The sequence below is a fragment of the Biomphalaria glabrata genome, chromosome 4, assembly GCF_947242115.1.
Source record: "Biomphalaria glabrata chromosome 4, xgBioGlab47.1, whole genome shotgun sequence".
Taxonomy (NCBI): Eukaryota; Metazoa; Mollusca; class Gastropoda; family Planorbidae; genus Biomphalaria; species Biomphalaria glabrata.
In genome coordinates, this window is record NC_074714.1 from 14665252 (window position 1) to 14677947 (window position 12696).

At 36.2% G+C, this 12696-nt stretch overlaps 1 protein-coding gene across 1 annotated transcript in view; it reads left to right on the plus strand.

Annotated features, from left to right (window-relative positions):
* Positions 1 to 12696, plus strand: part of LOC106050418 (macrophage-expressed gene 1 protein-like) — a 30980-nt gene that overhangs the window by 17344 nt on the left and 940 nt on the right. Inside the window, exons 10-15 of the mRNA XM_056026108.1 lie at positions 1573 to 1729; positions 2144 to 2267; positions 7102 to 7265; positions 7776 to 7919; positions 8144 to 8213; positions 8571 to 8721. Of these exons, the coding sequence (XP_055882083.1) occupies positions 1573 to 1729; positions 2144 to 2267; positions 7102 to 7265; positions 7776 to 7919; positions 8144 to 8213; positions 8571 to 8721 (810 nt within the window). The remainder of the gene's footprint in view (positions 1 to 1572; positions 1730 to 2143; positions 2268 to 7101; positions 7266 to 7775; positions 7920 to 8143; positions 8214 to 8570; positions 8722 to 12696) is intronic.

The following is a 12696-nucleotide window of genomic DNA, read 5'->3' on the forward strand; positions in this document are numbered from 1 at the left end:
GAAAAGATTGAAAATTCGACATAAAGATATGTTAGACCATTCAAAGTTCTGATGCAACGGCTACTTTTGTTTTCTGAAACCGAAAAATCAAATTTTTTAAAGCACATATGCAAGAAGTTTTTTTCATAAAAACACACCACTTTTACAACTATTTACCATTCCTCCTTAGTAGGGGAGATGGCAATTTACCATATTTTTACTACATTTCTGTAAACGGTTTTAGATTTGTGGTGAAAAAAAAATATGTTTTTTTTACATTTGTATTGCAAAAATTAGGAAGTTCTATTATACTAACTACTACATTTACACACAAACATTTTTACTTTTTTTAAAGAGAAAAATCTATTTAGCATGCATATAAGTTGGACATAATTCAAAATAACAATTAATAAGTAGTTTTTCATATTATCGCGTGAACTGCAGTGCCACTCCACTTGAATAGAACACTGAACTAAAGGATTTTTTTTTGTTTTGTTTTTTACGCAAATGTTTTTTTCTTGAGAAATAAGAGATTGTCACTTTACAAAACAATTAGAGCAATTATATATTCATTATAAGACATCAGATAAACCAGGTTCACATTTTGACTTCACATTCACTTTCATCTATCTTTAGACTGTGGACCGCTGGGGCACCACACAGGATCCGTCAACCTTCTTTCTCCATTCTTCTCTGCCATTTGTCATTGATAGAATTTCAGTCTGATGTTCTTTCTGAAAATATTGAAACCTGCATTTTTACCTGCATGGTGGACCACTTCGGGGGCCGATTTTGAGTTTGTGTCTCCAAACAAACTGTCTTTGTAACATTGTTTTAAATTGAAAAAGAAGTAAAATATAACAAATTACTTGAAAACAACACTACTATATTTAAATGACCTTTTCTAACAAAAATGTCTAAGTAGAAAAATCTTGGAAGACAGCGGCCGCCCGCTCCATCATAACTACGTCAAGTCTTCGCGAAGTGGGCGAATGCTGTCAATCAATATAAGAACAGAGCGATACAAAAACTCGTTCGTACCTTAGTCGGTAAGACTGTATCAACGTCACTCGTTTATCAGGAAACATGAAAAGGACCAAAGATGCCTGTGCGTAGTCGCTTAATGAACTCTTTATGTTGTATCGGTACTATGTATGTGTATGTTTCTGTCGTATTGTCTTTATATGAGAAAAGAGTCCTTGTAATCACAACACATTTCCATAAGGATCAATAAAGCGGCGTTAGTCTTAGTGTTAAAAAAACAACAAAACAACAAAGTTTAGATGGAGTCATGTTGACTAACAATAATGGGGTATCTGGGAGCAGGTATCCGTGCTGCTTTTTCAAAATTAAATTTTTAAAAAAGTTGCTCGAGTCTGAATTCTAACTCGAAGTATCGAGCCTCCAAATGAAAGGTGGACCTGCTATTTCATAAGAGTTTTGAGACAACAGAAATAAATTTTCACAGTTAAGTGATTCTTAGTTGATTGCTTAATCCCTTTAAAAAAAACAACTAAAAATACTGTTAATCATACATGCTGTCATTCAATTCACCCTACTGGTGCTTTAAATATTTTTTTTTGTTTATTCTAGAATTGTCTTCTTTCCAATTCGATGTATAATGCAATATGGTGAAGCTGTGTATTCTACGTACTGGTGTGCGGCGACTGGACAAGTTGAGCCAGACTCTGGCTATTTGTTTGGTGGCCTGTATCAATACACACACGTTAATCCAGTTACAGGAACAGAGGTAAAGATTTTATACGTAGCCAGCAGAGTCGCTAGGGTCGGTGTCATCCGATGCAATTTTCTTATGGTGTCACAGTCCCCCAGATTTACTTTTCCCTAAATAAATAATTGCTAAATTATGTGGATGATTTTTTTTTTTGAAACGTAATACAAAAAGCTTTTACACACATTCATTGATTGGTACACAGCTTTTAAATTTCAATGTTTCTCACATGTCAGACCCCTAATGGGTGTCACTCAGAGTTATCAGCTCCCATAGAAACCCTTCTAGCGATGCTATAGTAGTATAGCCCATAGCTCTTATAATACAAAAAACGAAACATTCTAACATTTTATTTTTTCGACTACACACATAGAATGTATTGCTGCAAAATAAAAATTTAAAATCTAAATGTCTCATTATTTGTTTGTCCAGAGCTGCCCACCAACATTTTATGCTATACGTATACTGTCGGCTTTGACAATTTGTATTAGTGATGACTTTCAACAAAGTAGTGGTATGGCAGTCCCTTTTGGAGGATTCTTTTCTTGTAAAGCAGGTAATTCTTCTATAGGACGTAAAGTTTCATGTACAAATGACACCACATTAAAAAGATAAAACTAAAAAAGGTCTTGTATTAATTTAAAGAAAAAAACAACAACACCAAAATCTGAAGATTATAAGTTTTCTTGAAATATAAGCAGCATATTTAACTGGACACAGATAAGATTTTATATGTTTTGTTTTCCGCCCTTTTTTTTTTTGGAGGGAGGGGGGGGGGTAAAGAAAACACAGAGGTTATCTTCCAGCAGTCTCTGATTTTTTTTTTAGATATGTCCTGTTATCTAAACTATTAACGATGTCTGTCAATTTTGTCATGTTATCAGTTATCAAATGTACGCTTTACGGCTCATCACTAATATTAAAAATAATATCCTATCTGAAACCCCGTACGTGATCAGATAATTTTGTTTTGATACTTCTTCCTTTATAGCTCATGAAAAAGTGGACAATGTGCCTTAGGGCTTCAAGGTCGCCTGATATTAGCCATAAACTTGTTCTGATATTCTCATACCTCTGTCTTCTGACGTGGAAGACTCAATATGCTACGAGAATATCTACCACTGTATCCTCGTCCTTGCAGTATCGTTATTATGAAATATAACTATCCTGAACCGCCTAAAGATAGTGTCAATCGGTCTGTGACTTATCAAACATAACTATCTCTGAACCGCCTAAAGTTAGTGTCAATCGGTCTGTGACTTATTATGAAACATAACTATCTCTGAACCACCTAAAGTTAGTGTCCATCGGTCTGTGACTTATTATGAAACTTGGCTATCGAGGCCTGTTTATCACACTATAGATCCGTAGGAACCGCCTAAAGTTAGTGTCAATCGGTCTGTGACTTATTATGAAACTTGGCTATCGAGGCCTGTTTATCACACTATACATCCGTAGGAACCGCGTAAAGTTAGTGTCAATTGGTCAGTGACTTATTATGAAACATAACTATCTCTGAAACGCCTAAAGTTAGTGTCAATCAGTCTGTGACTTATTATAAAACTTGGCAATCGAGGCCTGTTTATCACACTACACATCCGTAGAAACCGCCTAAAGTTAGTGTTAATTGGTCTGTGACTTATTATGAAACATAACTATCTCTGAACCGCCTAAAGTTAGTGTCAATCGGTCAGTGACTTATTATGAAACTTGGCTATCGAGGCCTGTTTATCACACTGTACATCCGTAGAAACCGCCTAAATTTAGTGTCAATCGGTCAGTGACTTATTATGAAACTTGGCTATCGAGGCCTGTTTATCACACTATACATCCTTAGGAACCGCGTAAAGATAGTGTCAATTGGTAAGTGACTTATTATGAAACTTGGCTATCGAGGCCTGTTTATTACACTATAGATCCGTAGGAACCGCCTAAAGTTAGTGTCAATCGGTCTGTGACTTATTATGAAACTTAGCTATCGAGGCCTGTTTATCACACTATACATCCTAAAAACCTCCTAAAGTTAGTGTCCATCGGTCTGTGACTTATTATGAAACTTGGCTATCGAGGCCTGTTTATTACACTATACATCCTTAGGAACCGCCTAAAGTTAGTGTCCATCGGTCAGTGACTTATTATGAAACTTGGCTATCGAGGCCTGTTTATCACACTATAGATCCTTAGGAACCGCCTAAAGTTAGTGTCCATCGGTCTGTGACTTATTATGAAACTTGGCTATGGAGGCCTGTTTATCACACTATACATCTTTAGGAACCGCCTAAAGTTCGTGTCCATCGGTCTGTGACTTATTATGAAACTTGGCTATTGAGGCCTGTTTATCACACTATACATCCGTAGGAACCGCGTAAAGTTAGTGTCAATTGGTCAGTGACTTATTATGAAACTTGGCTATCGAGGCCTGTTTATCACACTATACATCCTTAGGAACCGCCTAAAGTTCGTGTCCATCGGTCTGTGACTTATTATGAAACTTGGCTATTGAGGCCTGTTTATCACACTATACATCCGTAGGAACCGCGTAAAGTTAGTGTCAATTGGTCAGTGACTTATTATGAAACTTGGCTATCGAGGCCTGTTTATCACACTATACATCCTTAGGAACCGCCTAAAGTTAGTGTCAATCAGTCTGTGACTTATTATAAAACTTGGCAATCGAGGCCTGTTTATCACACTACACATCCGTAGAAACCGCCTAAAGTTAGTGTTAATTGGTCTGTGACTTATTATGAAACATAACTATCTCTGAACCGCGTAAAGTTAGTGTCAATTGGTCAGTGACTTATTATGAAACTTTGCTATCGAGGCCTGTTTATCACACTATACATCCTTAGGAACCGCCTAAAGTTAGTGTCCATCGGTCTGTGACTTATTATGAAACTTGGCTATCGAGGCCTGTTTATCACACTATACATCCTTAGAAACCGCCTAAAGTTAGTGTCAATTGGTCAGTGACTTATTATGAAACTTGGCTATCGAGGCCTGTTTATCACACTATAGATCCGTATGAACCGCCTAAAGTTAGTGTCAATCGGTCTGTGACTTATTATGAAACTTGGCTATCGAGGCCTGTTTATCACACTATACATCCTTAGGAACCGCGTAAAGTTAGTGTCAATTGGTCAGTGACTTATTATGAAACTTAGCTATCGAGGCCTGTTTATCACACTATAGATCCGTAAGAACCGCCTAAAGTTAGTGTCCATCGGTCTGTGACTTATTATGAAACTTGTCTATCGAGGCCTTTTTATCACACTATACATCCTTAGGAACCGCCTAAAGTTAGTGTCCATCGGTCTGTGACTTATTATGAAACTTGGCTATCGAGGACTGTTTATCACACTATTGATCCGTAGGAACCGCCTAAAGTTAGTGTCCATCGGTCGTTGACTTATTATGAAACTTGGCTATCGAGGCCTGTTTATCACACTATACATCCGTAGGAACCGCGTAAAGTAAGTGTCAATTGGTCAGTGACTTATTATGAAACTTGGCTATCGAGGTCTGTTTATCACACTATAGATCCGTAGGAACCGCCTAAAGTTAGTGTCAATCGCTCTGTGACTTATTATGAAACTTGGCTATCGAGGCCTGTTTATCACACTATACATCCTTAGGCACCGCCTAAAGTTAGTGTCCATCGGTCTGTGACTTATTATGAAACTTGGCTATCGAGGCCTGTTTATCACACTATAGATCCGTAGGAACCGCCTAAAGTTAGTGTCCATCGGTCGTTGACTTATTATGAAACTTGGCTATCGAGGCCTGTTTATTACACTATACATCCGTAGAAACCGCCTAAAGTTAGTGTTAATTGGTCTGTGACTTATTATGAAACATAACTATCTCTGAACCGCGTAAAGTTAGTGTTAATTGGTCAGTGACTTATTATGAAACTTGGCTATCGAGGCCTGTTTATCACACTATACATCCTTAGGAACCGCCTAAAGTTAGTGTTAATCGGTCTGTGACTTATTATGAAACTTGGCTATCGAGGCCTGTTTATCACACTATAGATCCGTAGGAACCGCCTAAAGTTAGTGTCAATCGGTCTGTGACTTATTATGAAACTTGGCTATCGAGGCCTGTTTATCACACTATACATCCGTAGGAACCGCGTAAAGTTAGTGTCAATTGGTCAGTGACTTATTATGAAACTTGGCTATCGAGGCCTGTTTATCACACTATAGATCCGTAAGAACCGCCTAAAGTTAGTGTCCATCGGTCTGTGACTTATTATGAAACTTGGCTATCGAGGCCTGTTTATCACACTATAGATCCGTAGGAACCTCCTAAAGTTAGTGTCAATCGTTCTGTGACTTATTATGAAACTTGGCTATCGAGGCCTGTTTATCACACTATACATCCTTAGGAACCGCCTAAAGTTAGTGTCCATTGGTCTGTGACTTATTTTGAAACTTGACTATCGAGGCCTGTTTATTACACTATACATCCTTAGGAACCGCCTATAGTTAGTGTCCATCGGTCTGTGACTTATTATGAAACTTGGCTATCGAGGCCTGTTTATCACACTATACATCCTTAGGAACCGCCTAAAGTTAGTGTCCATCGGTCTGTGACTTATTATGAAACTTGGCTATCTAGGCCTGTTTATCACACTATACATCCGTATGATTTGGTCTTTTCTCAAATGCAGCCGAAGCTCTCTTATATTGTCGGCCTAGTCCCATTATCAAACCAAAGCATCTGACATTTTTTACATAACATTGTTAAAGGGAGAGCAACTCTTTAAATAATGGTTCTAAAAGCGTAGCTGATTTCGCTAAAAGATCGTTAAGCTTCTCTATGGTTAGTCCCTCATTTTTTTTAAATTTACTATTACTATGACACATTGAAGAAGAAATCCGTAATTTTTATATTTTTAGGTAACATTTGGCTCACACAACTTTCCGTAGTTGTCTTTCTTTGCAGTCTTGCAGTATGATTGATGTAAAAAACAAAACTTTTCAACTGATAGAATGTCTCAAACTTGCTACCAAAAAAGTTTTGACTTTCTGAAAATTAAATTGTATGATAATCTTTTACATTTCTATAATCGGCACTATTGTTCTTATGGTAGAGTCTTGTGTGAGCATTACAGCGATCAAAGTATTGCTTTACCATCGCCAAATAAAAGACAAAAATTGAACTCTAGTCTAATTAGTCCCCACATTACTAAAAACTTCTCTACCCAGATTCAACAGTAGGAAATCTCAGTTTTATATTGGTAAATATTTGATCCGCAAGCCATGGACAAGAAATTGAACTACTGTATAACGATGTTTTAATGGTATATAACTTTGACGAAGTCATTTATTTTTTATATTAAATCATAAACAAATTGATACAAACTTTCATATTTTCTCAATCAGGAAATGTGCTTTCAGCTGAGAAATTCAATTCTGTAGGTTTTCATGAAAACTTGGCTGCTAAAAATTCCTTGAAAGTTTTTATGGCGGGAAAGGTAGACGCCTCAGAACATTATCCAATGAGATGTCCTGAAGGATACAGTCAACATCTTGCCACAGTGGATGAGGTCTGTAAGCATTGAACGAATGCATTTTATAAGTAGGATTGTCTACAAGAAATATGTTTCCTTTAAAAACATTATGATGACATTTACAAGTTAGAACAACATATAGGATAGCGGTGACAGCTCATACAAGCTCTGTCAATTTATCAACCTCGTAAAACAGCTGACACTGTATTCATGTACTCCCTTACCTGGATTCTTTACACAAGCCTAATGTGCATTAGAATAATTATAATTCCTTTATACCTACAATGTCTAGAGTTCACTTTGACTTAAGATGTATATGAATAATCTTCTAACTTCTAGAAAATAGATGATACAATTTTGTTGTTGATAGTTCATAGCCCCTAAATCGTCAAAATTTCATGTTCACTTCTTTATTTACACTGATGCATAGTCAGACTTCGGGTTAACTGCTATAAATAATGTATTACGAGTTAGTAGTTTTTAATAGACATTCAATTTCTCATTGAATGTCGTAAAGCGCATTAATGTGATTTGTTTCATTGACAGGGATGTTCAATTCACTACTGCATTCAGGCAGGAACTCTGGCTGGACCTAACTTACCACCTATCAGACGACCTCCATACATGACCAGGCCAGCCTCACAAATTGAGAATGAGTATAACTTGTTTATATTTGACCCAGAAACACAGGTACACCAAGTCTATTAATCTATTCTAAGATTTCATACAAATCTGCTTTTTACAATTTCTTTTTGTATACAAATTGTTGTATAACATAGAATAAATGAAAAAAATCATAGGATGAAGAAAATTCTAAATACTTTTTGCTTATTATTATTATATATAGACTAATTGCTTTATATTGGATTCATCATTGTATTAGTTGACTAATTTATATTGATTCTGTCTTTCAGACATGGAGAAAGAATAACAAAGCCTACAACAATGAGGTCGTGGCTGGTCTTACACCAGGAATAATTGCAGGTTTCTTTTTTTTTTTTAATATTTCAAATAGGATGGATGGTTGCCATTTTCAAAGTATGCGCTAAGGATTTTTAACTTCCCAGGTTTGAACCCTGCCGCAAACGCAGCGTCACCATCCGAAACATAGAAAACGAAACAGAGTAACTCTTGATTGTTAAAATTTAATTTTAATCACTATTAAATAAGTAGAAAGTTAATATCTCATATAAATAGTCATAACACAGACAACACTGACTGGGTTGACCCAAAAGAAAGTCACGTGTCTCAATGTTTGGGTGTGTTCAGCATGTGCTAGTAGTTTCTACGTGTCACAAGAAGGAAGTAAATAATAGACTTTGGTTTCCATTCATTCCCCAGTGATAACAGTGTGTGCTGCCGTGGCTAGTGCGGCTGTAGTGGCTGTCATTATCCTGGGTGTGAAACTGCGTAGAGCCAGAGGGTCTAGCAAGTACACACGCATCATAGGAGAATCGAACTACGGTGCCTTGAACGAAGCCTTCAATGATGAGTAGGAATAATATAAACAGCTTTGTTATATTGACATATTTATCGTTAACAAACGTATCACGCACTAACTAACTAACACATTTACCCACCAACACATCAAATACTGATACACACACACGCGTAGCGTTACCATATGCCCGGGAAAGGAAAACATGTTTTTTTTTTCAATCAAGGAAACTAATACTTCAGTATTCACATATATGTCTAAATATGTTGGGTTTAGTCCTCTTTAAAAAATGTATATCTTTATCAGAAATTTAGGCCTTATATTGCGTTTTGATCGTTAAGTATGTGGTCCCTTAAAGGATGAATCTTACTAGTACCACTGTCTACGGGTGCATGTTATTACATTATTTCGGAAACTGTGTTACATTAAATTAGTATTAGACTGTAGTGTAGAGCCTGTAAAAGATTTTTTTTTAACACAACGCTTAAAGGAATTATTTTATAAGAGAATATTACAAAACATTTTTATGAGCCTTAGTGAAATTCATGCGGCCCTGTCGGTGTTTCATCATATACATTGTAGGGCAATCCATAGCTTTCAAAGTGTAGCCTACTTTGTCATGTAGATTTTTGTAATCCTTTGTAAAGTGTTGTTTATGTTTCTTGTGAACTGTTCTGTAATGGTGTGTTAAACTGGCTTAGAGTCCATGTCAGTTTGTTGGTGTGTACTGTGTTGTTAGGAACTGTTTTGTCACATTGAGTGTTTTTATTTTAAGGTTACTCCAAAAAGGCTTTATTCTCTTTTCTGTTTTTTTATGGCCGTGCATGTATCTGTTAATCCTGCACAATCGCATTACACAAAGACATTAAACTTACACACGTCTATAACAAACATACATACAAACATATCATGCATACACATACAATGTATTGTCCTACACTAATTCCTACACTTTTTGAAGCTAAATTACTTTAGTGAGATAATTGAATGAAATAAGAGACTTGGTCAGATAGAACTTAGCAATATTTGTCCAGAACATTCGGATGCTTTCATCATAATTTGTATACATATTCACTATTTCTAATGTGATTTCAGGTAGAAATGATTTATTAAAATATTCTAATTATGACAAGCAATTCTGTTCTTTTTTATACAATAAATTAAAAGAAAATAAACTGCCTGGTTGGTTATATTGTACATGATGTTTTTGGGTGATTCTTTTTTCTATTCATAAAGGATGGCGGCCTGTTTGTGAGGTAAACGCTCTAGACTGTTTTCTTTATTCTCCAAGGTTCCGACCCCGGCCTCAGTGGGGTAGCTGGGGGATTAAATGGCGCGGGGGAGGGGGGTTGACCTCGTTAGGGACCCCTGCATTTAGGCATTCGACATCATGACATGGGATAATGTACTTAAGATGTATACAAGTCTAAATCAAATTGGTACAATTTATAAGTAAAATAGAAAAAAAAATAATTAGACTCTTTTAATGAATAATATCGTTGTTTATTGCAGAGATAGTAGATAAGTGACAAATCTTAATTCATGTGGCCTCACGTCGTGCTTTCAGTGCAGCAAATGTCATCTATAACATTTTCTAGTTCAATGCTGTCTAGTATTTTTGGATTCCACTGACATTAAGTCTAAGTCTGCTCAGTCTTTCTTACGTCATTGTTCTCCTGCATCAATGACATCATTGAACAAGCGATTTGTCTGTAGTTCATCAAACAATCAGGAACAAGTAACACAGTCTTTCATGGGTGTGTCATCATCCAGAGACTCCAGCAGATGTCTTGGTGCAAGAAGAAAAACAAAGGTGTTCACATGATTTTCCAGCCTTTGCAAACTGTCTTTCATCTCCATATGTCCACTGCTGCTGCAGCACGTCTGAATTGCAATTCTATTAACAGTCCTACATCAGAACTCAACGCACCTTCAAGTATTTTCTTTCTTTACATAGCTGTTGTCTTCGACTATGATATTTCAAGGCACATACAAAATTAATTAAAAAAGAACACAAATGTTTTAACTATAAAACCGTTAATAAAACGTGTATTTTTTTTTTAAATCCAATTTTAACAAAGAAACAAAGAATAATCGCACACGCATCCGGAAATATAAACATATTAAAATTTAGCAATTCTAAAGATAATGAATCAAACCCCATAAACCAAGTTACTCCCTGACAGTAACACAGCACTAGTCAGCGTTATGGAGGTGACTCCCTGAGAGTAACCCCGCATGGAAAGAGTTAATCTGTAAGGAATACCTGCAACAGGGTCACTAGCTTGTACAACAACGTGAATAGCAAAATAACATGGCAGTTGCCTAATATTAATTTGTAGTGCACATTGAAAATTTGGACGCTCATTTGGAGGACCCCCTCAAGTAGGGACTCACCTTGAGTAGGGCCCAGGGGGGACTTTCGAATTTGGATGCTGTCCCCTCCATTCCCCTAACTACACAAATGCCCGCCCTTCTCTGGGATATTCGGGCTTGAACGTAGTAATCATCAATTAGGAGGTAACACCCGAAACATGCAGCACAAACAATACCGTTTGTATTTCTTCTAACTGCTCTATTAAGTGATAAAAACAGTTTTTTTTTTCATTTTAACTATGAATCAAAGTCTGAGTGTAATTAAGTAACATGACATTATTGCCAATGTTTAATACATAATTAAACCATCGTTTCAACTTCCGAGAAAGGAATTTCTGAAATGTTGACCGTTTTCTAGAGAGGCGTTGGTAACAATAACGTCTCAAAAATGTTTCAAGACGGTTTTCAAAAAAGGTCTCAGCTAACGCGGCTCTTCTCCACTCTTTTCTGTTAGAAAGTTCGAAATTCTCTGTGCGTCTTTATGTTGACAACTTGAGTGTGACTATAAATAAATGTCCGCGGCAAGACGTCTTATTTAACACGGACATCCTCTTATAACTATTAAACTCATTACAGACGTATGTGCTTGATATGTAACTGAAATGTTCTCACTTATTAATATTGGTCAGTTCCGCCTCCTTCTTTAGCCGACTTTATCTGCTACTTTTTCTTGACTAGACTGCTGTAATACAGGGAAACACTTTAATATCGGCCTGTTCCCATTCCTGTTAACTTCAAGCATTGGTTGACTAGCGCTCCTCTTCAGCCTGATGGGAAGTTTACAGCGCTCCTTTAGACTCCCTGGCTAGATGAAGGGAGAAAAGTCATTCGTTACAAATACTAACTCTATAAAGAGCCTTTTCTAGTAGAAAAAACACTTACAAATTATTTATGAAACACATATACAAAAAAAAAAGAAGAAATGGACTAGCTTTAATTTGAAATGCACATTTCTATTCTAAACATTTTTAAATATATATACAAAATATAACCGAAATGTGTGGTTAAGTATGACTTTCAGTCTCATTTCTAATACATTACATTCTAAAATTACCTCCTAACCCCACTGGTCTCAAGCAAACTATTGATTAGAGGGGGGAGGGAACGAAATTCTTCTCGCCACCGGCCAAAGTTTGAGAAACATGGATTAGAAACATAAATAACAAGTTAATATTGTTCCTATCTGTTTGTTATATAGGTTCCACAACTTCAAAATTTGTCGTTTTTTTTTGTAGCTAAGTAATCTCAGGTCGGCATCATGCATGTTGGTTAAGCAATTTCAGTCCAGCAAAACAAAGACAATATGTGTAAACAAATGTAATTTTAAATAAAATAGAAATTTCTATATTTATTTTAAATAGCTTCTCGTGACAAAATTTGTTCTATGAGTTAATTGCTCAATACGTCACACTCTTCAACTTAAGAGGGAGCTGCACGCTGGTTTAAGATAACACTTTGGTCAGGTGATTCAACTTAAAAGTGTGTGTGAGTGAAATAATGTATGTATGTGTACGTGTGTGTGTGAGAGAGAGAGAGAGAGAGAGAGAGAGAGAGAGAGAGAAAGAAAAAGAGAGAAATGGGTTCACAAATGTTTCTGAAAATATTTTCTTAGAAACATTCTATATTCGATGATTGATACTACACGCATTTCAT